General features: G+C 49.9%; 2 protein-coding genes across 4 annotated transcripts in view; one reads left to right on the plus strand and one right to left on the minus strand.

Moving 5' to 3' along the window:
- The window catches only part of LOC119167541 (uncharacterized), a 195065-nt gene that overhangs the window by 115355 nt on the left and 53027 nt on the right, over nt 1-26683 (plus strand). The gene's annotated exons all lie outside the window — the stretch shown is intronic.
- LOC119167542 (uncharacterized) overlaps nt 1-26683 on the minus strand; it is a 113670-nt gene that overhangs the window by 11651 nt on the left and 75336 nt on the right. For 2 of the 3 annotated variants that reach the window (XM_037419041.2, XM_075887683.1), the window contains one exon: nt 22598-26274. The exons of the other annotated variant lie outside the window; for it this stretch is intronic. In XM_037419041.2, coding sequence (XP_037274938.1) covers nt 25295-26274 — 980 coding nt within the window. In that variant the 3' untranslated portion in view covers nt 22598-25294. Of the gene's footprint in view, nt 1-22597; nt 26275-26683 lie in introns of those variants that run through there. 3 annotated transcript variants of the gene reach the window in all.

Raw genomic sequence — 26683 nt, forward strand, 5'->3', positions numbered from 1 at the left:
GAAGGATTATTTCTACTAATAACACGGGCTCCCCCGCGCAAACACGAGGACCGGGCGGCGCCTTGTCGTCTACAGACCATCTGACAGTGTACGGTGGAGATAATCCGCGCGCACCCTTCATATTTGTGGCATGGGGAAGCAGCAGAGCACCTTTTGTTGGTTCGGGGAATGCGACGCTGCCGCAGCGCCTGTGCCGGGTCCAGTATGACTTTCCGCCAGCCTCCGTGGCTCCAGGGCTCGTTACTGCGTTCTGCGCGGATGGCCGCCCGCGGCGGTGAATGACGAAGAAGCGGCGGCTACGGAGAATTTCGCGGGAGACACCGAGTTGCATGGAAACGTTGAGACTTGGTCTGGACATCGGCTCACCAAGTACCGGAAGCATCGGGACCATTGTTTGCCCGTAATTAAAGTGTCTTGGGACCGCTCGCCCATCTCTCTCTCTCTGAGGCTTGAGTTTGTACATTGTTACTTGCTCGGCTTTGTTTGGGAGAGCGTTTTCTACTGGTGTAGGCCGCGGGAGCGGCTGCCGAAGATGATACACTCTGACTGAGAAGAAAATATACCGCGTGGATAGCGGCGATTGGTTTGGTGCCCCGGTAGGGCGGAGTGGGGTCCTACAAAAAGGGACTACGAGACGATACGGGGGGTCAAAGAGACGATGCGATGAGCTCGAGATGGTAAAGAAGCTAAGATGGAAATCACTGAGAGGCACGACGTAGGCGACGATGACGAAGACGATGAAGACGCTGACGAATTGGACAGATCAGACCTCGACGCCAAGAACCAACCTTCGGCCCCGACTCGAGCGTCCAACTCCGAGGCCCCGACTACATGGACATTCTGTGAGACGAACTTCACCTCCCTTACTTAAACGAGCTTTGCGGGAAGGGATGCGGCATATTGAGACATTGCGCGGTTTTATTAATTTATCGCTTTATCATTTGTGTCGTCGTGTATTTACTCTGTATTGAGGCACCCTTGTATTGTCAATGTTACTTCGCTTATGTATCCTGTTTTGCGCCTTGCGAGTATTTGCTTATATGTTACAATTCCGTGTAATAGAGATGTCGTTCACGGACAATGTGTGTGTACGCCATTTGCACTTGCTGTTGAATTAAAAGCGTCCATGATTAACAAAAGATCGTGACGTCTCTTGCTTCCCGGCCCCAGCACGAATCCCTGTATGTGTAAGGTGATTGAGACACGTAGCCAAGAGGGAACCGGATAAAAAGGGGGTTGAGGGCTCTTCCCTCTCTTTGGCGATCGGTGGCGTAGTGGGGACGTCTCAATACTGAGAAACTTCATGGCGCACACACTTGAATTAAGATGCAGCGCGGTGGACGGCCGCGCTAGCTCCAACCACCAGGTTCAACTGGGCATCGAGCAATCACATGAAGCAGCGATGACACAGGGCCTCCCGTCCTCCTTGGGGGTGGCCTGGCTATGGCCACGATTTTATCGGAGTTTTTTTACGACCTACAAGGAGAGGCGGCTGGAGTGAGACGCTGTGCGGACGTGTTTCGCATGAGCTCCGGCCCGGTGACCGACTATCGGCGGACGCGCTTTTTTCTGGACTTGCTGTCAGTGGGCTCGTCAGCAGGAGGTTGCCCTGTACCTACGGACACCACTCGTTTAGGCAAGTTTGTCCCCGTTTCCGAGATTTTCCTATCAACCCCGCGGTGGCAAGGCTAGGCCTATCTCCTAGGCCAAGCCTGGCCTGGGCCGCGTCGCCCGGCGTCTGACTTGCGCCCGGTGACCATGGGCCTTGTTGGGCTGAAGATGGAACACTACGTCGAAGGAGAGACTATAACACCCGAAGATTTTGAAGCGGGAGAGTGGGCTCCAGTGCTGAAGGCACAGGACCGATTTAAGAAGACTCAGCATGGCGACAACGCCAAGAGTAAGCCTTGCGAGACGCAGGCCGGCAGCGACGGGCGCAAGACGCACGGAGCGCAGCAAGTCAAGCGGGGGAAAGCGCCGGTATGGAAGCAACGCGGACCGTTTCTCAAGTTGCCAGCCACGGATTTCAAGATTGTGTACAGGCCCCAGAACTGGGACTTGAGTGTTGTGACAGTGAGATAACTCGGATGTGCACTGAGAGCAGCAGCACGTCTAACGAGTGCGATTGCCGCGGAAGACGACGTTGTGCGGGTTAATGGCACAAACAACACGTTGGCGGTGAGCACACCGTGCATAAATCGCAGTGGAACATATGCGACTGTGAAGACGCTCAAGCTGGGTGATCGTGACCTGCCGGTTTCGGCGTTCGTGGCGCCGTTGGAGAACTCCGTGCGGGGAGTGATTTACAATGCTTATGATGGATGCCCAGTGAAAGAAGTTCGGGCGGGATTCCTGAAGAAGAATGAAGGCTTAGACATTCTGGATGTGAGACCTCTGGGAAAGTCAAAGGCGATTCAGATTACGTTCGGGGGAAAACGCATACCCCGGCAGATTACTTACTGGAACTGTCTGTACGCTGTGATCCCGTACAGAAATTTAGTCGAGACCTGCTACAACTGCAGACGAGTTGGACATCGAGCGGACGTTTGCTATCGTCCGAAGAGCAACCTATGTCACCGTTGCGGGAAGGACCATCCTGCCCCGCCAGAAGGAGAGCCACCTACGTGCACGCCGGACTGCATCGTGTGCCATGGTGCGCATTACACAGGGAGCCGGAACTGCAAGTTTCGCCTGGCTCGCAAGCCACCTACAGGCCGTCAGCAGAGCATCGAAAGAGAGAGCGAAGCTGGCAACGATAAGCGGTCCTCGAGGGCCACGGAGCGGTCACCGAGGGGTAAAGAAGGCACAAGCAAAAGCAGGGACCGGTCGAGTTCCTTCCCGCCATTGCCAGGGCGCGGGGCGGCCAAGATGGTGGACGAGCATCCAGTACCAACAGCTGCGCACGCGACACCAACAAAAAGGTGAGCTTGTCAAGCACGGCCTCCCAGAACGAAACCGCTTGAGAGAGGGAGTTAGCAGCGCTGGTTCAGCGACAGGGAGACTTGATTAAAAGAATGGAAAACAGAATTGCAGAGATGGAATGCGCACTTAGGAACGACCAACGGCAGGGGACACAGGCACCAGCAGTGCAAGGCCTACAGAAAGCGACGCAAGAGGCGTCTGCTCGCGTACAGGAGAGTGCAGCTATGGAAGTGGAGAATCGGGGGACAGTGAAGAGACCACTGCCGGGGGATGAGGTAGCTAACGCAAAACGATTAGCCGAAACGTCACCAGTAGACATGCCACAGCCTGTTTTTAAGGTCATTAGTCTTAAGTCGGATGTAACAACACTTGCGGATAAAGTAGGCAAACAAGGGGAAAGACAGGATAGGTTGGAGGCTCGAGTCAAAAAGATCGAAGCCAGATTAGACACAATAGAGGAGCGTCTCGGCATGCTCTCCACTGAATTTAGGGATTCCCAAACCCAGGTCATGGGCATGTTTCAGCAGCTTCATACTCTATTGGAGGCAAGACTGCCTCCCGTGGGTGGTCAAGTGCCATTAGTCAACCTGGTGCCTCATCATGGCACCTCGCCAGCAAATTGAGGTTTGGCAGTGGAACTGCAGGGGCTTTCGTCAAAAGCGGGGTAACCTGCAGTTGCACGTACAAAATCTGGACAGTAAACCAGACATAATAGCCTTACAGGGGGCTAGTGGTTCCGTAAAATTACCTGGATTTAAGGCATTTACAGCGCCAGGAATCGATTCAAGGGGCGTGTCACGCGTCTTCACAGCAGTGCTAGTCCATCGCAACATCACTGCCATTCAGCATTCCGTAGATAGCAGCAGGGAAGACTATGTCTTGCTTGAGATTTTGCCTAAACGAAAGTATGAGAAGAGTCTGTTTTTACTTAATGTGTATAGTTCTGCAAAAGATGAAGGATTGGGCTTGCCACAACTCCTGATTCAAACTCAACGGTTAGCAGCTCGCGCTCCGCTTATAGTGGTAGGAGATTTCAATGCGCCTCACCCGGAGTGGGGTTATATTCGAGCCAGCCCAAAGGGCAATCGGCTTTGGCAAGTTGCCCGGGATCTGCGATGGACGCTGTTAAACAATCCACAAGATCATACGATGATAGGCAACAGCATCAGCATGGATACCTCCCCAGACCTTACGTTCTATAGAGGCATCAGTAATGCAAAGTGGATTAACACGGGGCAAGCCCTAGGAAGTAATCACTATATCCTTTCCACGACGTTTAGTGCTGCGAATCATAAAGACAAAGTGAGGGGGCATAGAATTACAGATTGGGACAGATTTAGGAAAAACAGAGCAGACACTGTAAACGGGAAAATTAATGACCTGGATGCATGGGTACAGGCGCTCAAGGAGGATGTAAATAATACCACGGTAGAAGTGCCAGTCGAGCAGGAGGAGTTTACCGCTGACTCGAGACTATTACACATGTGGGAAGCCCACGCGAGTCTCTTGAGAAGGTGGAAGAAGCAAAAACATAATGGCGTCCTTCGCAGAAGGACTGCCAAGTTAGAACGTAAAATAGAAAATTATACAATTGAGTTGCAAACCAAGCAGTGGGGCCAGATTTGTGATCGCATGAATGGACAGTTTGGATGCAAAAAGACATGGCAGCTGTTAAGGCATCTTTTGGATCCGGCAGCAACAAAATCGGCGCAACGGGGACAAATGACTCGGTTAATGCATCAATATGAAGGCACAATTGGATAGTTTATACAGGAACTCCGGAATCGGTACATAACTGATGGAGTAGACGGTTGCTTATCACACTACTCGGGGGTGGAAAACTCAGACCTAGATGAAGAGTTCACAATTACGGAGGTGGAGTTTGCCATGGGGCAGCTGCGTACTACGTCTGCCGCAGGTCCGGATGGAGTTGCTAATAGAATGCTGAGAAACCTAGATTTCAAATCGGTCGGGGCGATCACTGACTTGATAAATAAGTATTGGGTGGCCGGGGAGATCCCAGCACAATGGAAGCATGCTAGGATTATATTTATTCCGAAGCCAGGCAAGAAACTCTGCTTGGAAAACCTGCGCCCCATATCGCTGACATCATGCGTGGGCAAATTGATGGAGCACGTGGTTCTCAACAGGCTTCAGAATTATGCAGAGGACAAGGCCATCTTTCCCCCAACTATGATAGGTTTCAGGCCAATTTGTCCACACAGGATGTCATGATACAGTTAAAACATGATGTAGTCGATCCCGGGCATGGCACGGGCACCAAAGCTGTATTGGGGCTTGACCTGAATAAAGCTTTCGACAATGTTTCGCATGAGGCAATATTGAATAACCTATCGGAAATTGACCCAGGGATCAGGACATTTCGCTACATCAGATCATTCTTGGAGGGCCGAACCGTAGAAATTTCAATAGGAGATATCAAATCGGACTCATTCGCGTTGGGAGGCAAAGGGACGCTGCAGGGTTCCGTTTTGTCACCGTTCCTGTTTAACATAGCCTTAATTAAAATACCGCCGAGGCTGGAGGAGATACCGGGACTCAAACACACATTTTATGCAGATGATATTACTCTATGGGTAACCAGGGGTAGCGACGCGCATCTGGAAGAAACACTGCAACAGGCAGTTAATATTGTCGAAGAGTTGGCAGGGGAGGCGGGACTTTTATGTTCTCAGCCAAAGTCCGAGCTCTTTGTGGTTCGGGACAAACCCAGAGGGCTACATGCAAGATACTATGTTCCACCACCGCCGTTAGAGGTAAAGGTAGGGGGTAGGCCGGTAGCTGAAGCTCAAACGATTAGAATTCTTGGCCTATATCTGCAAACTAACAGGAAGAATAGGGTGGCCCTTGAAGAACTCAAGACCACGGTCAATGCTACTGTCAGGCTAATCAGAAGAATCACTAACCGTAAGAGCGGGGTTAAAGAAAAAGAACTCTGTAAGCTGGTACAGGCGTTTGTGCTCAGCAGGATTACTTACGCGACACCTTATATGAAGTTGGATGCCGCAGAAAAAGGTAAGGTCGAGGCTATGATCCGGCAAGCTTACAAGGCAGCGCTTGGGTTGCCTAACAACGCGCCTACAGAAAGGCTGTTAAAACTAGGGGTACACAACACCCTGGATGAATTATGGGAGGCGCATCTGGTGATGCAGCACGCTAGGCTTTCGACAACCAAAGCGGGCAGGATTATATTGGAAAGGATTGGCATTGGAGCAGAGGCTCCCACTGGGGACACTAAAATTCAGGTGCGGCGAGAGTTACATAAGGCCCTGTACATAAAACCTTTGCCCAAAAATATGCATCCGATTCACCATACGCAGCGCAGGCAGGCAAGAGCCAGAGCTTTACACATTGTGACATGTCGCCTTAGAAGACGACATTAACGAAGTGCGCTCGTGCCACAGCGCCAGTGCCCCGCGCGCACTTCGTTAATGTCGTCTTCTAAGACACTCCCTCGCAACCGTCGACGTCACAGGCAGTGGCCACTCGGCAACTGCGACCACCAGAGGTTAGGCGACCTCCAGACCGCTATGGAGACTTCGTCTAAGGGAGGAAGAGTGACATGTCGCCTTAGAAGACGACATTAACGAAGTGCGCGCGGGGCACTGGCGCTGTGGCACGAGCGCGAGCCTGGCGTCGAACGCTGGCCAGGAGTGACTCCAACGCCTGGGCTACGCTTTTGAACTTGTTCACGTTTCCAGTCCTTTAATAAATCGTCTACAGTCACAAGCGGCTGTACAGACGTAACACATTGAGTACGGCGAGTACAAAGCGGCAGTCTATACAGATGTTGCGGAATATAAGGACGAAGACGCTTTTGTGATTGTGGTGGTGGACAGGCGGGGGCGCTTGGTCGCCTCTGGATCGGTCAAAACCCGCTCCTCAGAAACTGCAGAGGAAGCGGCAGTAGCGCTAGCTATAACTAATTCGCAGTCAGATTTGATTTTCAGTGATTCAAAGACAGCTATTTGAAATCTGGCGAGGGGCAGAATATCGGTGACCGCCGCACGATTTCTGCATGGGGCCACAGGACGAGAAATGAGATAAATAGAAATTGTCTGGGTACCAGCACACTCTGGGAACCCTGGGAACGAGGCGGCTCACCTGAATGCTCGAGGTTTTGTCAGCCGGGTAGGTGAGCCGCGAGTTCCGGGGAGGTCCGCGAGAGATGGGCTGGTGTCCTTTCATGACATAACGAATCAATATAAACTAGAGCGGAGGTTTTATCCGCCCCCGCACAAGCGGTTGACTAAGGCGCAGGAATGCGTCTGGAGAAAACTGCAGAAGCGATCTTTTCCCAACCCTTCCGTGTTGAACAAAATGTACCCGGAGGAGATTAAGCCGCAATGCAAATGGTGTCAGGCTGTGGCAACATATGATCACATACTTTGGGAATGTAGCATAGTGCCGCCGCCGGTGGATATTATGCGTGATCCCTCTCTTGAGCACTGGGAGGCCGTGTTGACCAGCTCAGACCCAGTCGTCCAGTTAAGGGTCGTAGAGTGGGCCACACAGGTCGCCGCCAACCTTGGGTTGATGGCCATCTAACACGGAATCATCCTCAGTTGCTTTCTGACGAAATAAAGTTTTTCCATCCATCCATTTTTACGACCTACACACATCGCGGGCAGCTACCATCTCGCAATGTTGTTGTTGTTGTTCTCCTATTGTTAGTGGCGCATACCCACTGTGGGGGATTGGCCAAGAATCGAGTGGTTTTAAAATTTACTGTTCAGATTTGAATTGATGGAGGTTTAAGAGAAAGATTACCGATAGCCTAGAAAAGTGTGGTGCTTAATGTAATTCATACAAATATTTACATAATCGTATTTATTCTTAGAATAGAGCAATAATCTGATTTTATACGTATATAATTATGTGGACATGTTAAGATAATGAAACTGGTTAATTAGTCAACCTATTAGTTTGATCAATATAGTCCCGGACGGTCGCGCATACTGTCGCATTAGAGAAACCAGAAATGGAAGTACCAAAAGACAAAATGACAGGCAGAGATAAGTCCATACCAATACCACGTAAAGGTATTTATAATAAGGTTTTTCGTAATGTGTTAAACCGCCTGCTGGTCAAAAAGAAATTGTCTATTGTTTCCAGTTCATCACAGAATGCACAAAGTGGCGAAGATGCCTGAGCAGACCTGTGTTTATAGAAATTTAGATTTGGTACCCGGCAACGCAGTCTTGTGATAGCTACTTCTTGTTTTCTAGTGCGGCAAAAGTCTCTTCGCCAGGGATATAATAAATGGCGATATTCTGTAGAGTTTGTTAGTGCCGAACCTTTAAAGACTTGCATAAGCGTACGTCTGCGGATTCGAGCAATGTTTACCTTTCGCAGCCGCAGCGCCCATGGCGCCCCCTGTATTTAAAGTACTTGTAATACGTGTTTAGTGAACAAACCTAGGCTGATTGACTCGTTAAACACCTGTTTAGTAAAATTTTTGTAGGTTTAACGCATTACACATGAATAATTTACACATTTAACCAGCTTTAGGTAATAATATTTAATTTGACGTCACTTTCGTGAGGCGCAGGAGACGCTGCCTTGAAGAAACTCTATGGCTTTGGAAACGCTGGCTTAGACGCGGTAGAGTAGATGAGCACAATAAGTGCGCGGACGCGTAGGAGCGTTCCGCGGCGGTCAAATGCACTGACCGCGGGGACACGAACGCATGGGAAATGCTGGCACAATAGCCCCGCATATCACGAGAAAAAAATGAAAGAAAAACGCGCACAATTTTTATTGTATCTCATTATTTATTTCATGTTTTATTAATCTCTAAAAAGGCGCATAATTTTTATTGCGTATTATTTATTTCACGTTTTATTAATCTCCTAAAGCAACAAATACATAAACTACGCATGTTGTGTTAAATAACTTCTGCCATGTCACGTGGTATACTGTTGACAACGTCAGAGAAGAGTCGTCTACGTAGAGGACCAGCATCATTGCATTGCCGTGTACGTAGGGCCATTCATACGCCCATGTCATGCCATCATTCTCTAGGCGTGCGCCGGCAGAGGAGAGGGGGAGCAGCGTTCATCTTGAAGTTTGACCCATTTCTGCTGCGCGTAGCGTTGCAAATTTTGGCAAACGTGATCATGAACGCCTCGTCTACGTATTTCGCTTGTCAGCTCAAAATTGTCAAACCTGGTGAGTGGCCCTTTAACAGGCCGAGGAATGGCACCCTTAGCCCAATATCTGTGTTCAATATGCGATGCTCATCTTGCTATCACGCCTCTTTCTCTGATTATGCTTTGGCGGTTAACATCTACAAATACCGCCGGAGGAGGAGGAAGAAACTTTATTATAAGAAACCAGCAGGTTTAGGTGGCCGGGCCTAGGCCTCCAATGAGGAGACGTCAAGGGCTTGCCTCGACGCCGCCTCACGGGCGTGCTGTGTGGCCCAGGTTTGGTCGTTGACATGTCGCCTTAGAAGACGACATTAACGAAGTGCGCGCGGGGCACTGGCGCTGTGGCACGAGCGCGAGCCTGGCGTCGAACGCTGGCCAGGAGTGACTCCAACGCCTGGGCTACGCTTTTGAACTTGTTCACGTTTCCTGTCCTTTAATAAATCGTCTACAGTCACAAGCGGCTGTACAGACGTAACAGTTGGCGACGAGGAAGACTGGATCGACTCATCGGCACTCCACCGACGTCAAGGAAATAACATGGCGACGCCCGACTTCGGTCGGCTACCCGAATTCAGCGGCAGCCCCAGCTCCTGGAGATCCTGGTATGGGAGGCTACAGTTCTTCTTCGAGGCTAACGAGATTACGGACGCATCGAAGAAACGTGCTCATCTGCTAACGCTGTGCGGGGAACAGACTTATGACATCGTCTGCGCCCTCGTTCAACCCAAGCAGCCCAACCAAGTGAGCTACGAGGACATAGTCAAGATGCTCAAGGCTCACTTCGATCCACAACCGTCTGAGGTCTTCTGCAGGGCACGATTCCAGCGACGTGACCAAAAGCACGACGAAACGGTCAGTGATTACGTCACGGCGCTCAAGAAGCTAGCAGCAGATTGCAATTTCGGGACAAGCGCAGACACTGCAGCGAATCCGACAATGCTGCCTATGGACGTCATGCTGCGTGATCGTTTCGTTTGCGGTCTTCGGAACGAGCAGGTCCAGCAACGGCTCTTCGCAGAAAAGGACTTGACGTTCAAGAAAGCTTTCGACCTTGCACTGCGAGCCGAAAACGCCATCGAAGACCAGAAACGCGTGAAAACCGAATTTAAAGAGTTTCACGAATCCTGCATAAGCACATGCAAGATAGACAACCAAGGTCACTCTAGTGCCTCTGCCCAAAAGAAGAAACAACGCTGTTGGCGTTGTAACGCGCTACATAATCCGGACACTTGCAAGTTCCAGACAGTCTCCTGCAACTACTGCAAGAAACGCGGACACATTGAAAAAGCCTGTCTGAAAAAGCGGAAAGAAGCAAAAACGAGCAACAGCATCGAATATCCCCAACAAGGAACTTCGACAGCTGCCTCAGCACCAGTGTCGACTCAGCAGGACTCATCAGACGTGGCCCTTTACGAGCTCAACACCGTAACCAACGCGTTCAGCACACAGAAGGTCATGACTCGGCTACGCGTACATGGCAAGTTCTTGGATTTTGAAGTCGACTCGGGTGCAGCCTGCACACTCATCAGTGAGGTCACGTTCAAAGCTACGTGGACAGATGATCGACCACGGCTTCAGACCGACAACATGCTCCTACGCACATGGTCAGGACAGTCTCTTCGAGTTCTCGGATGTGCAACGGTGATTGTTACGCACGGAAACAAAACCATGACACTACCACTTGTTGTCATCAAGGGAGCAGGTTGTAACCTCCTTGGACGAAACTGGTTTCCTCACCTGGGTATACAGATCACGGGCATCAATGATGTATCCGGCGATGAACTTGTTTCGAAGCTTCTCGACAAGTACCAATCTGTATTCGACGAGGACATATCAGGACACATCGGTCCAGCGGTACAACTAGACCTCGTGGAAGGAGCGAAACCAAAGTTCCTAAAAGCACGGCCGGTTCCTTTCGCGCTCCGGTCAGCTGTAGAAGCAGAATTGGATCGACTGCAAAGTCAAGGCATAATCGAGCCAGCACAGCATTCGGATTGGGCAACGCCTCTCGTACTGGTTCGAAAGAAGAATGGCTCGTTGCGAATATGCGGCGACTACCGTTGCACAGTGAACCAGGTATCAAAGAAGGCAGACTACCCACTTCCCTCAACTGATGAAGTGCTCAGCCACTTGAGGGGAGGCAAGGTCTTCAGCACCCTGGATTTAGCACAAGCGTACCAGCAACTTCACGTGACGCCAGAGACAGCAGAGATATTGACCCTGAACACGCTGAAGGGACTATACAGGGTCAAGAGATTGCCTTTCGGAATTTCTGCAGCCCCAGCCATTTTTCAACGTTTTATGGAGACAATGCTGTCAGGCATCACAGGCGTGTGCGCATACCTAGATGACGTGATCATCAGTGGGAAAGACGCCACGGAACACGCCGAGAGACTGGAAGAAGTGCTGAAGAGGCTACGAAACTACAATCTGCGCCTCGGAAAAAACAAGTGCTGCTTTGCGGTGCGACAAGTTTTCTTTCTGGGACACCGAATCGACGAGACAGGCGTCCACACAAACGAAGAGAAAGTTCGAGCCATAACGGACGCTCCAGCACCAAACTGCAAACAAGCGCTTCAATCATTTCTCGGAATGCTGGCTTTCTACGACAGATTCTTGAAGAACAGGGCAACAGTTGCCAGCTGCCTATACCAGCTTCTTCAGAAGGACGCCACGTGGAGATGGGAGACAAAGCATCAAGAAGCCTTTGACAAGCTTAAGGCATTGCTGCTCAGTCAGACCGTACTGGCACACTACGACGAACAGAAGGAGCGTCTTGTCTCTTGTGATGCTTCACCATATGGCATAGGAGCTGTTCTGTCTCAACGTGATGACCAGAATAGAGAGGCGCCAATCGCTTTTGCATCTCGGACGCTAGGGCCGGCAGAACGCAAATATGCTCAATTGGACAGAGAAGGCCTTGCTGTGGTGTTTGCAGCCCACAAGTTCCACAAGTATATTGCGGGAAGAAAGGTGACTTTCGTCACTGACCACCAACCACTGCTCGGCATACTGGGTCCACAAAAGCCAACGGCTCAAGTCCTTTCTCCACGGATGACCCGATGGTGCATCAAGTTATCGGCGTATGACTACAGCATAATCTACAGGCGTGGCAAGAACCATCAAAACGCGGATGCGTTGAGCCGTTTGCCATTACAAGAACGTCTCGATGAACCCTGGCCTCCAGGTGACGTACTATTGTTCGAAGCGTTATCGAGACCTCCGTTGACTGCTGCCGAGATAGCACGCCTGACACAACAAGACAGCATCATGCAGAGGTTGTACAAGGCAGTGCAGGATGGTACAGTGGAGAAACTCACTGGAGATGAGTTTGCTCCTTACCGACGACGAGCGACCGCACTAGCACTACAGCGCGAGTGCATCACACTTGGATCCCGAGTGATCATACCGAGCTCAGCACGATCCCGTGTTCTGGCACTTCTGCATGCGGGTCACAGAGGCATGGTAGCCATGAAGAAGTGCGCAAGGAGCTACGTATGGTGGCCCGGAATGGACAAGGTGATCGAGGAAACGGTGCGACAGTGCCGTGAATGCCAAGCAACGCAAAAGAGCCCACCCAAAGCTCCTATTCCTACGTGGGACCGTCCCCAGACAGCATGGAACACGGTGCACGTTGACTTCGCGGGGCCACTACTCGGACGCACCTACTTAGTTGTTGTGGACGCATACACAAAGTGGGTGGAAGTCCGGCACGTGACACAAGCAACATCCGCGGCTGTAATCGACGTGCTCCGAAGCCTCTTTGCAACGTTCGGCATTCCCCGAAAGGTCATCTCCGACAACGGAAAAGCATTCATCTCCAACGAGATCAAGCAGTTCTATGCGTCGAACGGCATACAGGCTGCAACCTCACCAGCATATCATCCGGCAACAAACGGCCAGGCAGAACGCTATGTGGCGGAGCTGAAAAGAGCGCTGTTGAAAGATGCAGACAAGTCCATACAGTGCCGACTTGCAAGATTTCTGTATCGGCAGCACACGACAATACACACTACCACAGGTATGACACCGGCGAGAGCGATGTTCGGACGAGAATTGCTCTGCCCTCTCGATCTTCTTAAGCGGGAGACGGATAAGCGAAGTCCTGAGAGCCAGGAGGCATTGCAAAAATCACGCCGCTTCGCTATAGGGGATAGAGTGCTTATCCGGCAGTTTTTGAAAAAGCCAGATTGGATTGAAGGCGAAATACTGCGCCGCGTCGGACCACGATCCTGGCTTGTAAAAAGCGACCAAGGAAAGGTTCGGCGTCACCTCAATCACATGAGGAAAACGAGTCAGACCAGACAAACAACCCAATCGCGGACAGATTGGAGCGCAGCTGACGATCTCTTGGACGCAACGCCAGAAGAGACGCCATCGAGCTCAGCTGCTCAACCGCCTGAATCGCCCGAGATGCAAGAGCACACTCCCTCGCAACCGTCGACGTCACAGGCAGTGGCCACTCGGCAACTGCGACCACCAGAGGTTAGGCGACCTCCAGACCGCTATGGAGACTTCGTCTAAGGGAGGAAGAGTGACATGTCGCCTTAGAAGACGACATTAACGAAGTGCGCGCGGGGCACTGGCGCTGTGGCACGAGCGCGAGCCTGGCGTCGAACGCTGGCCAGGAGTGACTCCAACGCCTGGGCTACGCTTTTGAACTTGTTCACGTTTCCTGTCCTTTAATAAATCGTCTACAGTCACAAGCGGCTGTACAGACGTAACAGTCGTCAAGAGCGGGGCTCCGCAGAGCCTCATGGAGCTTCGACGAAAGGGTCGTGGCGTTAGTGTGTCTGTACTGTGCCGGGCACTCCCACAGCATGTGCGGAAGCGTAGCCCGATGAGTGCCGTAGCACCGGCAGGGAGGTTGTGTACACGTCCGGGATTATGAGGTGAAAACTCTGAAAACGTTGCTGGAGCCAGAAAAGCCAGAAAACAAGACGTACGCACAGTTAGTACAGACACTGAAAGAGCAGTACGTTCCCAAAACTTCCGTGATTGCCGAGCGTTTCAAATTCAATCGTTGTTTTCAACAAGATGGGCAAGCGGTGACAGCTTTCGCTGTAGAGCTGAAGCGGTTGGCGACATCCTGCGATTTCGGAACGTTTCTGGACGACGCGCTGCGCGACCGGTTTGTGGCAGGACTTTGTGACAAAGAAACCCAAACAGAGCTGTTAAAGACAAGCAAGTTGGCTTTTAAAGAGGCCTGCAATATCGCTAGGAGTATCGAGTTGGCCCGGAAAGAAAGCGAGGATTTTCAGCCCAAGTCGGCGCAAGGAATGATCAGCACCCTTAACCGCAAAACAGATAGCGGGAAACGCCCACCACGCTGGAGAGAAGAAACTTCGGGGATGCCTGCTGGCACCAGGGGGGCGTAACCACTGCACTGTTTCCGATGCGGCTCAGAGCATGGAGCATCTACCTGCAAATTTCGCAAGTACCGTTGTCGGGTGTGTAAGCGGGTTGAACACTTAGCGAAGATGTGTAGGGACAGAGGTAGAGACGCTGCGAACGTGATAGACGAGGAAAGTGACGCGGGTGAACATGTGCTGTACAATATCTATTCCTGTGAGGGGCGCACCAGACTCTACGAAATTTGCCTGAAGCTAGATCGGAAAAGTGTGCGCATGCAGATTGACACAGGGGCGTCTGTGTCAATTGTACCAGAGTCACTGTGTAAGAAATACTGGCCCTACCTACCCTTAGAGCCATGCAGTCTTGAGCTAAAAACCTACGGTGGCACTCCGCTGACGGTAAAAGGGAAGCTTAACGTTTCCGTAGAGCACAATGGTCAGCACAAGCAACTTCCGCTAATTGTCGTGAAAACAAACGAGAGTACTAACACTATGCTATTGGGGCGAGACTGGCTGTCAGCACTGAAATTAGACTGGGCTAGTGTTCATGGGGTTTGCTTGGACAAAGTGGCATTGCTGATTGAAAAAAATATGCTAAGATTTTTGTGCCTACCTAGGGTTTAATTAAGAACAGGGCCGTTAAGTTAGTGCTTAAAGATAATAATAGCACACCCGTTTTTTTTTTTTTTTGTAAAGCGCGGTCGGTACCATTTTCAGTTAAAGAAGCAGTGTCTTCGGAACTGCAGAACCTCGTGAAAACCGGAGTGCTAGTACCTGTTCAGCAGAGTGAATGGGCGACGCCACTAGTAGTGGTGCCGAAACCAAACAACCAGGTCAGGGTGTGTGGCGATTTAAACACTAAACCCATGCCTAAGAACAGATCATTACCCCCTTACCGTGATTGAGGATCTGTTTGTAAAGCTGGCCGGTTGCAAATATTTCACGATGCTAGATTTGTCCACTGCATACCAGCAGCTAGAATTGCATCCCCAAGCGCAGTCGCTAGTCGTGATCAACACGCATTTGGGGTAATTCAAGTATACGCGCTTACCCTATGGCACAACGAGTGCACCTTCGATTTTCCAGGCTGTTATGGATGACGAGTTGAAAGGACTTGATCGGGTAGCGTGCTATCTAGACGACGTGCTGATAGCAGGAGCTACCTTTGAAGAATGTTTCCATAAAGTGGAAATTGTGCTGTCCCGGTTTCTAGAAAGAGGCAGTCGACTGAAAAAAGAGAAATGTAAGTTCTTTCAAACTTCCGTCCTGTACGTGGGGCACGTTCTCGATGAAAAGGGCATACGCCCGTCAGAAGAAAAAGTAAAAGCTATAACGGAGGCCCCTGCACCTGCGAATGAGGCACATTTAAGAGCTTACTTAGGGTTGATAAATTATTATGCTAAGTTCGTTCCCCACGTGGCCACGAGACTCAGACCACTGTATGATGTGTTGAACCAAGAAAAAGGTTTCAAATGGTCCCGCGATGCAGAGCAAGTGTTCCAGCAAAGTAAAACGTGGTTGACGGAAGGAAACGTTTTGACATACTACGACCCAACGAAAGAGATAGGGCTGGTGTGTGACGCATCCATGTATGGCATGGGCGCCATTCTGTTTCATAAGATCGATAAGGTGGAAAAACCTATTGCTTATGCGCCTAGGGCACTCAGCAAAGCAGGGAAAAATTATGCTCACATTGAAAAAGAGGCTCTCGCCGTTGTCTTTGGGCTGAAGAAGTTCCACAAATACCTATTTGGGCGTAGTTTTGTCATTTATTCGGACCACCAGCCATTAGCCAGCTTTCTGGGGCACGGCAGACCAGTTCCAGTAATGTCTGCAGCGCGCATGCAACGATGGGCTTTGCTACTGGCGGCGTACAATTACAGATGGGAGTACCGAAAAGGCAGTAACATGGCAAACGCTGACGCGCTTTCGCGATTGCCGTTCGCGAATGAGCGAGATGTCTAAGATTACGTACAATTTTTTTTTCTGTTGTCAATGAACTTCCACTGTCTGCTGACATATTCAACAAGAAAACGAGTACTGATAGAGTGCTATAGAAAGTGTTGTGGTACACGAAAAACGGCTGGCCTGCGCATGTCACTGATAGTGAATTCGAACCGTACTTTGTTCGCCGGTATGAACTATCGGTAGATAAGCAGTGCGGTACGTGGGGAAATCGGGTAATTGTTCCGCACTGTTTGCGTAAACAAGCATTGGCACTTTGTCATGAAGGTCACCCCGGAGTTATGCGTATGAAAATACTCGCGCGCAGCTATGTCTGGTGGCCTCAGTTAACCCAAGATATTGAAAATGTTGTTAAAGTTGCTGTACTTGTTAGTTGACGCAGAACGCTTCACCTAAGGCCCCACTACAAACTTGGGGTTGGCCGAGCTGCAGATGGCACCTACTCCATCCGATTTCGCATTCGCAGACAAGTGGTTCCTCGTGCTGGTGGATGCACACTCGAAGTGGGTGGAGGTGTTTTGGATGAATTCAACAACGACCGAAAAGACCGTCGAGAGGCTGCGTGGGGTGTTCGCATCGTATGGCCTTCCAGAGGAGATTGTTACGGACAACGGGCCTCAGTTCACGGCAAAGAGTTTCACAGAGTTCCCGCTTAAGAACGGAGTGCGGCACACCAGAACACCTTTATACCACCCGGTGTCCAATGGAAGCGCCGAGAGATGCGTCCAGACGGTGAAACGGGATCTTACGCGACAGCTTCTCGACGAAAGGTCATCGGGCCAGAGTAAGACCCTACAGCACCGCATAGATCTCTTTCTGTTCAGGTACCGGAACACACCGACCACAATCACGGGGCAGACACCGGCAGAACTGTTTTAGATGCGGAGCATCTTATACTCGCGCCTTGTAGTGCGCCGTCCGCGCCGTCCACACCGCTTCTCGAACATTCGACAGCTGACGCGCGCGCATGCGCCGTCGCCCACTCTTCCACCATCTGTGCATCCCTTCCTCCTCTACACACCGCGCGCGCTTCACTCCTCCACCATCTGTGCACCCTTCCTCCTCTACACACCGCGTTCGACATCTACAATTCTCCTGATTCTCCAGTGGACGCGCATGTGGCGTCGCGCTTCGAGAACATTCAACAGCTGACAGTGCATGCGCCGTCGTGCTGTATATATACTCAAGGTCGGCGCTCGCTAGCTCAGTTGCCGCTCGTCGGTTCGTTTGTACGGCGCGTCGACGTCCAAGGTCGCGGTGAAATGAATTCCAACGAATCCACAAACACAATGATCGACGTCCCTTCGACCAGCGCCGCCCTTTCGCATACGTGTGTACGTGTTCACTCATTTAACACCCCCTCCTACAACCACGTTAACCAATTTAGCCATCGACCCAAGTAAGTCGCAATTTAACACCCCATTTCACAACCACGTTAACCAATTTAGCCATCGACCCAAGTAAGTCGCACTTTAACACCCCGTTAACCAATTATATGGTCCGCATCCTCCTCAGTGTTCCCCCGAGGGAAGCTGCGGGCAATTTTTTTGTCGTGGTCGCCCCGCACTCGCCTGACTATGCTACAGCCAGACCTGGAGAGACGGATGGAAGAACGGTTCTCCAAAGTAAAGGCCCAAGTTGACGAAAGAAGAGGGTCGGAAAGAGCTTACGAAGAGGGGGAAAGCGTTCTGGTTCAAGGCCTTCATCCAGGTGATCTGAAGTGGCTGATAGGTGTCATAGAAAGAAGGTGCAGTGCCGTTACGTACCCTGTGCACGTAGGATCCGAAAACAGGTTTATGCATGTAGAGATTTACGTCCGCGCTACTTTGAGAGTGGCGAAGAAGGCCCCAGTGAGCGTCCCTGTTTCGTGCCCAGCTCAATTCCAGACCCTGGGTCCGAAGCCCCTCCTACGAGCCCCCGTCCCTTTCCGGTTCATGCGTCTCCCAGGTCTGCTACCGCACCACCGGAGCAACCCGGAGACTCGGCTCCCTCAGAACAACCAAATGCTAGTCCACATCAAGGCTCTGCCCCGGCAACGTCTCCTCTGCGAATACCTAGTGTCTCCTCTAGGTGCTCAGACTCTTCGACGCAGTGCTCGTGCAAGAAAACCTCCCGATTGGTATAGGCCATAAACATTGTGGGAAGGAGTGTGGTGTCATGCGAAGCCTGTGTGACGCCGCGCTGATAGCGCCGGTGCTTCATGGCTATATAAGCGCTGTGAACTGGGCGCCCAGTGCTCTTTTGTACTCCGTATTCATGTAGTAATAAACCTTCTTACTGTTCTTCGTTCACGGCCACTCTGGCTCTGCTCGTCCCTCGAGGCTACAACAGTTTGCGACCAGTTTCTGTCTTGTTTTGCTCAACGCCGTCGTCTTGCTCGTGTAAACATCGAAGCTAGCCAAGAAGATCGCAAACATTGTTACAATGCCACCACTCACTGCGTCGTTCTCTACCGACCTGGTGACGATGTACTTTTATGCTGACAATGCACGAACACCTGGCTTATGCGAGCAGCTCGAGTCACGCTATCTTGGCCCCTACAAAGTTGTTGAACAGACCTCCCCAGTGAACTACCGTGTCGCATCTGTTCATACCCCCACTGAACAACGCTGCCGTGGGACAGAGATTGTGCTCGTTTCGCGTTTCAAGCCCTATCGTACGCATTCCACGGTGTAATTCACAACCAGACTGGCCACTTCCGTCTACGGGGAAAATTGGTGTGAGAATTCATTGGACTATATTTTCTTCATTCGTAAATAACCATCATCAGTCTTGGTGACGTTCCTCTTCGTCATCGGCACCATCTTGCTCTTGCTTGAATGAAGCGTCAGTTGAACAGTGGTATTTCTATAGTACATAGTTTACCAATCAAGACAAGCGCGCGTTTAGCGCACTGTTTACCATAAATTCATAAGCTAAACCTGCTTCGCTGTTTAGTGTGCATTCACTAAAGGTTGTCACATAATCTTGGTGGCCCTGTGCACGGTATATACAATCAGTGATAACTATTTGTTTTATCCCAATACCCATGCGACGGCCCAGTGCGGTATTAAGAACCACGTCATAATGTCGCTCTCATTGAATAAAGATTACTGAGACAAAGTGCAGTCATTTGCATCGACCAGTGGGTACACTAAGACAGAACTTGCCCCCTTCCCGGGTCACACCAGCGCCTTATATACCTTAAGACTTCTCTTACTGCGATACAACACAGGCTTGTGCCCTGCTGAGGCCCATAATTGCAATCCAAGCATGATTATCTCGAATTTGGTAATTTGATCGTGCTATGCAGTATTTATCTCATCTATTGTTTGCGAATGTCAGAGTGGCAGAAATCAGCGATTCTCACACATATTCTTGTGTTTACTGCCACTATCGTTGCACTGCAGAAAAAAATATCTCAAGGAAAAGGTCAGGTGTGCCCGTCAAGATTTTTGTGAAAGCTGACATCCTTTTCACAGCGGACGAAGCACACTGAGGCACAGAGCAGTACTTTACCATTGCCCAGCACTCGATCGCCACGGGTACGTTGTGTTTCAGGTTCGCAAGTCCACGTGTTTGCAGGAGCAGAGCCACGACAGTGATGTGATTTCTACTGATGGCATCGGTTGCGCACATTCAACAACGTGGGGCCTGCGTCATACACAACCGTGCCATCGATGAGACACTGTGATGTTTTGCTAGATGTATCTACAAGCTTGTAGATGCTGGAGAAAGGCACGCCTATTGAAATTTCAAAACACCTGAACTAATACCACCAGGTGGAACCTGCAGGTGACGAGCGAGAACACCCACACATATATAATTTCTCTTTCTGACCAGCAATGCGGTCAACGACGTCAGTGTGCTCATCGCCATCTGGGAGATTCCTTGGCCCTGTCAATTGGACTGCAGCTAAAACAAATTCATATTTGCACTCATAAGCATTCATTGTGGACATTGTTGGGCCTGGTGGGGCTGTTCGTTTGACAAAGTTCTCGCCCGAAGCAGGTGATGTGCACACAGGAGCAGGGGCTGCTATAGTGCGATTGAGAGCGGAGTTTGCAAACTGACGTCACAAGCGTGAGGGAGCTACTCCAAGATCTCAAGGCCAATAGAGGGGGCACAACGACTCCCGGCTTCTTTTGGAAGGAAAAGAATTAAGGCAAGAAAAGAAGTGAGAAGAGGAAAGGAAAAAGCAAACAAAACAAATAACACAGGAGCAAACTCAAATAAGTAGTCAGGTGAAAAAACGCCCATAGACACGATTCAAATCCGTTTTGTTTAAGTTAGCAGGGCTTAATCTTGGTCACGCGTAGTAGCATATCTACCTGGGAACAGGTGATAGTGAAGGGTCGTGCACCGAAGTCCAATAAGTCCATGTTCCTTCCTGAGCAGTGCTCGCACCACAACGAATGTGGCATACTTTGAAATTGTGTTACAGTGTCCCTACAGGACCCACACAAAGAACACGAGCTGTCCGGGCGTTATGGATGATATAATTGTTCGTGCACTTATACAGAACCAACTCTTGGATTATAAAACAGGGCTCTGTCACGGAGAGGCTATCTGCAACCATGAATGCGAGGAGGAAACAACTCGCTTGCTATACGATGATCAGGATGCTGCTTTAGAAGATGTCAGTGAGTCAGCAAATGATCGACAGCTGTCAAATATTCTTAGGCAGTCACACTCGTGGGCACAACTTGAAGCCAGACGACCGGCCTCATTCCCAAGAATCCCAACATGCGAAGGCATTCACAGGCAAATTGCGGACACCCTACAAGTAAAAAGACATCCGGAATTCGAAGATACTGCCCTGGACGATCAGACTCTATTCTCAACAATTCGCTAAGGGCGGCAGCACAAGAGTCTGTAAGTATGGGGACCTTCGATGCTCGTAGTTATTCTTGTACGTATATCAGATAAGTATCAATTGCAGCTCGTTCCACAACGTGTTTATCGATAGGCAAAAGAAAGCCACAGGGTTACCTTGGCCATCACTGTGTATAGATGTGTCTGTAAAGACTCTTAGACAATAGTCGAAATTTTCGAATATGTGCAACTTTTGGTCACCTCTTTCCCCCGTCTGCATCACTGAATTCGGACAGATCCCGGCACTCACCGCTACGGCACGGCTTGTAATAACTACGAGAACGAGTTGGGACAGAGAGAAACAAAGCAAGCAGTTGACAAACCTAGACATAAAAAGAAAGGTATAAAGAAATCGGAAGAAAAAAACACTCGTCAAAAAAATTCACGAGGCGCGATTGGAACACAGGCACCCTTGATTGATTGATTGGCATGTAGGATTCAACGTCCCAAAACAACCATACGATTATGTGAGACGCCTTAGTGGAGGGCTTTTAAATTTTGAACACTTGGGATTTTTAAACATGCATCCAAATCAGAGCACACAGGCCTACAGCATTTTTTGCCTCTATCGAAAATGCAGCTGCCTCAGCCGGGATTCGATGCCGCGCCAGCGGCTCAGCAGCCAAGTACTTTAGCCACTAGACCACCGCTGCGGGGCACACAGGCACCCTTGATCCAAAGGCTGGCTTAACCACTCAGCTCTGCAGGCACGCTAGCAGAACACAGCTCAGACTTGGCCTTGTCTGAGCTGTGCCCACTGATAGGCATTGTGCCCACTGATAGAGACATTGATAGAGACCCACTGATAAAGACATTGTGCACAACATCTGTTCTACAATGCATAGCCTAGCTGCATACACCTGAAAGAAAAATTGTGTATTTCAAAGTTAGACATTTTGTTCGGTAATAAGTACAAACCTGCCCGCGTTATGCTGTGTTAACCTTTGCGCGATTTATACACCTAAACTTCTTCACTGCCGAGGAGGACCAGAAACCCTTGCAAAAAACTAAACCAGGCAGAAGCGTGTTGAAGGGAACTTTCTTTTTCCAGAACTCATAAAGATCGTGGCAGCATGTTCACATTGTACAGGTGGGCAGTTCTGTCACAGATCTTAAACAGCAGAATTACTTACTAGCCCACGAAAGGAATCATGTGTGCCCCGCACCATTTTCTTGTTGGTTCTATGACGAAGGGACATCATGACTGTGAAGTGGTCTTTTCGTGAGAAAGATGCATTGCAGTGAACACATTAAAAAAATTGTGTGCCTGCGTATATGTCTGTCACGAATTACGGGTGGCTGTGGGCAATGGACCGAGACAAGACTTGGTTATCGAAAAACCCATTTAATAAACACTCATGGTGCATAAAAAAATAAAAAAGAAAGTGTACAAAATAAAATAGAATTAACCCTACACTAAATCCACAAAAAAGATCCCTTTACAAACTAAACTGTCCTAAACATCGTCAAATTCTTCTACAGCCTCAGTGCTTCACATGATGCTTCTCATCACCTTACTTGTCGCAACTGACATGCAGCTCATCAATGTCTCGATCGATCGTGTCGGCTCCCTGTCTTGACCGTCTTGATGGATGTTGCCGTTTCTGCCGCTTCCGACTCGTCGTCGCCTGATGTTGTTGCTAACGTGGCAGAGCCCTCCAAGCTTACGCCTAGTGGCAGCAGGCATACCCGGTCTGCACGCTGAGGTGGCCATCACGCAACTGTCTTCGATGGCTTGATTCAAAAGGGCTTGCGCTAAGAACGTTGGTGCTTGCAGTGCACGGCTGCTGCATCCCAAGCGGCTTCCCTTGAAGCAGGTCGAGGTCTAAGCCTATTTCTTGAAACACCCGCGTCACAAATTGCCGAGTCAATGTCCTGCCGCTTCCATCGCCAGTGCGCTTGCTGGCGATGCGACCATCTCCTTGCAAGCCCACGTGGACCATGCCAGCTTGTCGTTGCTTGCGCGCCGATCGCAGCTCGGATCACGCGCTTTGGGCCTCGCGGTACAGTGTGCGTGCTAGCGCCATTTCCAATTTTCTCTGAACTTTGTCGTCGTCTTTATGTCTCCGAGGGGCTCCTACTCATGACAATGTCTCACGCGGCTGTGTTTCCAACTGAAAGTTCTATTATGGCACACAAGGGCCACTGTCCTGTGCGAATACGCATGTGCTCAATCAGGTGGCCTTCTATCCAAAAGGGTCAGTTGCAGAAAACACAAGAAAAAAAGCTGCTCTCCTGAATTGGTGCGCATCTGCTCAATGAGGTGGCCCCTCACTGAATAGAGTACACTGCAATGAAAGCAGAAGGGAGGCTCTTCTGTGTGAGTGGGGATGTTCTTCATTAAATCCCTTTTCATTGAGAAGGATACATTGCAGTGCACACAGGAAAATGGACCCTCTTTCAAAGCCCCCGCTTTCAAAGCTGCCAAGAAGGCAGTTGATTTTTAGAAATCAGTTTAGAATCAATTGATATTTAGAAATCAGAGCAAGCGGCACTCTTGTGAATAAGGCACTTCTGCAACAGAAGGCAAGAAACTTGGTGTGCATCATGGAGCACGATGATTTTGTGGCTAGTGATGGCTGGCTGCAGCGCTTCAAGGAGCACCACAACGTCGTCGGCAGGGCTGTCAGCGGGGAATCCCTATCTGTCGACCACGAAGCTGCAGTGGCATGGATCAAAAAGAATATTATGCAGCTGCTCAAGAAATACAGCCCCAAGGATCTGCTCCACGCAGATGAGACTACCCTGTTTTATCAGATGTTGCCGCAAAATAACTTGGCTCTCAAAGGTGATCACTGCCAGGGCGGTGAACACAGCAGGATTGTGTGACCGTGCTACTATGAGCGAATATGAACGGGTTCGAAAAAGTGTCGGTCCTCTTGATTTGCAAAAGTGCATCGACATGATGCTTCAAAAAAAAAGCAGAAACTTCAAGTGAGTTATGCCTCCAACCGCAAGGCCTAAATGACAAGAAAAATCTTAGCACAATGTTGCGCAAGTGAGACGAACGGCTGGTCAAGCACAACCACAAGATATGTCTCATCCTGGATAACTGCGCGGTCCACCACACCACCATTGTGCTTAAAAACACTGAGCTGTGCTTTTTGCCGCCTAACACTACTGCGGTTATGCAACCCTTCACAACAAAGGGTTGATGAACTTCAAGTCAGGCTATTGTTAGCATGTCATCGATCAAATATATTTCAATATGAGTTAGCGCGAAACAACGATCGACCTGTACATGGCAATCGAAATGTTGCAAGCTGCTCAGATGGCCGTAATGGCAAGCATGATCGCCAACTGCTTTCGGCATGCCCCATTTGGCGACAGCAACGGAGAGTCTAGCAAAGATTTCAGCAATGCCAACAGTGAGGCTACCGCGGGCGACCAGGCCCAGACGTCGTAGGACCCTCCCCTTGAAGGCGGCGTTGTGCCTGACTGCGACACTCTCTTCAGGTACATCAGTGCCGATGCTGAAGAAGTGACAACCGAAGAGTTGTCGGATGCGAAAATTGTATGTGTGGTGACGGGGGTGCATGACGACAGTGACTAAAGAGTCGACACCCCGGAGCATAACGTTGGTAAACATGACGTACCAACGCCCGTGCAAGCGCTGGATGCGACTGACCTGCTGCTCCGCTTCTTTAGGTGCTTACAATGACGGCAAGGACGAACTCGAAATAGCTACTGCTGCTGAAAAAGCAGTAATCCACGTGAGGAAGAGTCGACATAAGTCTATTAAGGACTATTTTTCTGCAAAGTTATCTGCCAGCTGGTGTCCTGTGTTTGGCGAAAATAAAGTGCGTTCTTTATTATTTTGCTAGTCTTTTGCCTTCCGATGGCCGTGTTTCTTTGCGCGGCGGTCACATTCGGCGGTGAGTACATTCTATCTTGCTAGCTAATTGCCGATAGAAATGAATATTTGCTATAACAAACTAGTGGTTATAACGAAGTAATTAAGATTCTCCCTTTGACTTTGTTATAACAAGGTTTGTACTCATAGTAATAAAGACAAGAAAAGGGCCTCTAACGAGTATGCATGCGGATGTGTTGCAAAGCGTTCCCTTTCCATAGAAAGAAGGCATTGTGGTGCAGAGAAGAGAAGGAGCGCTCCCCTTGGTGAGTATGCATATGCTGATTTAGGTTGCCTTTCATAGAAAAGGATGCATTACAGTGGACACAGGAAAAGGGCTTCTCTCCTGTGTGCATACGGATGTGTCTCATAAGGTGGCTTTTCTTCACAAAGTATGCATTGCAGTGGCCACAGAAGTAAGAACTCTCCCCTGTGTGAGTTGGCATGTGCCGATTTAGACTGTTCTTCAAAGAAAAGGATGCATTGCAGTGGACACAGCAGTAGGGACGCTCTCCTGTATGAGTGCGCACGCGCCGAATTAGAGTGGTTTTTGCAGAAAAGGTAGCATTGCAGTGGACGCAGGAATAGGGCTGTTCTCCGGTGTGCATGCGGACATGTCTCACCAGGTTACTTTTCCGCATAAAGGACGCATCGCAGTGGGCACAGGAGAAGGGACGCTTTCCCGTGTGAGTGTGCATATGCGCGATAAAATGTCCTTTTTTCATAAAGGATGCATGGCAGTGAATACAGGAGAAGGACCGCTCTCCTGTGTGTGTGCGGATGTGCTCAATGAAGTGGCCTTTCCGCGAAAAGGATGCACTGCAGCGGGCACACGAAAAAGGCCGCTCTCCTGTGTGTGTGCGGATGTGTCTAACGAGGGTGTTTTTCATCACAAATGATGCACTGCAGTGAACACAGGAGAAAGGCCGCTGTCCCGTGTGAGTGCGCACGTGCACCGCCAGCTTGGAGTTGTGAAGGAATGCAGCTGGACAAAAGTGGCACTGGAAGGGAGGCTCGCCCGTGTGTTTCTGACGGTGTCTAATCATAGTTGACTTGTCCAGGGTCACATAGGTGCACTGCTGGCAGGAATGAAGTCGGCCTCGTACAGACGACAGTAAATAAGACTGTTCCGAGGATGCACAGGACAAGGAGCCTGCAAAGCAATCGAGAGCACGCAAAGTCAAGTAGGTTATGTGTCATAACTGGACCACAGCGGCACACAATATGCAAGGGTTGCTGCACGTGTAAAAAAACTAAAGCTGCTCATCTTGTCTCACACAAACCAAAGCTACTGTTATGGCAACAGGGGCATCGACACAGCAAGTGTTATGAAAATTCTCATCTTGCTGGGGATAAATTCTAGGGTCAACACATCCACAGCGAACACCAGGTGACAAAAACTACGATATGATCTAGCTATCATTCCAAGGCTACATTAGAAAATTTGAAAGTGTCTAATTGAGAATAAATAAAAAGCAGCCCATTAAACTACTTACGGTAATTCTGAGAAGCATACACACCACACTGCACACCAAATAACCACATTATATTGAAACAAAACA

Source organism: Rhipicephalus microplus, chromosome 3 (genome assembly GCF_043290135.1).
Source record: "Rhipicephalus microplus isolate Deutch F79 chromosome 3, USDA_Rmic, whole genome shotgun sequence".
Classification (NCBI taxonomy): Eukaryota; Metazoa; Arthropoda; class Arachnida; order Ixodida; family Ixodidae; genus Rhipicephalus; species Rhipicephalus microplus.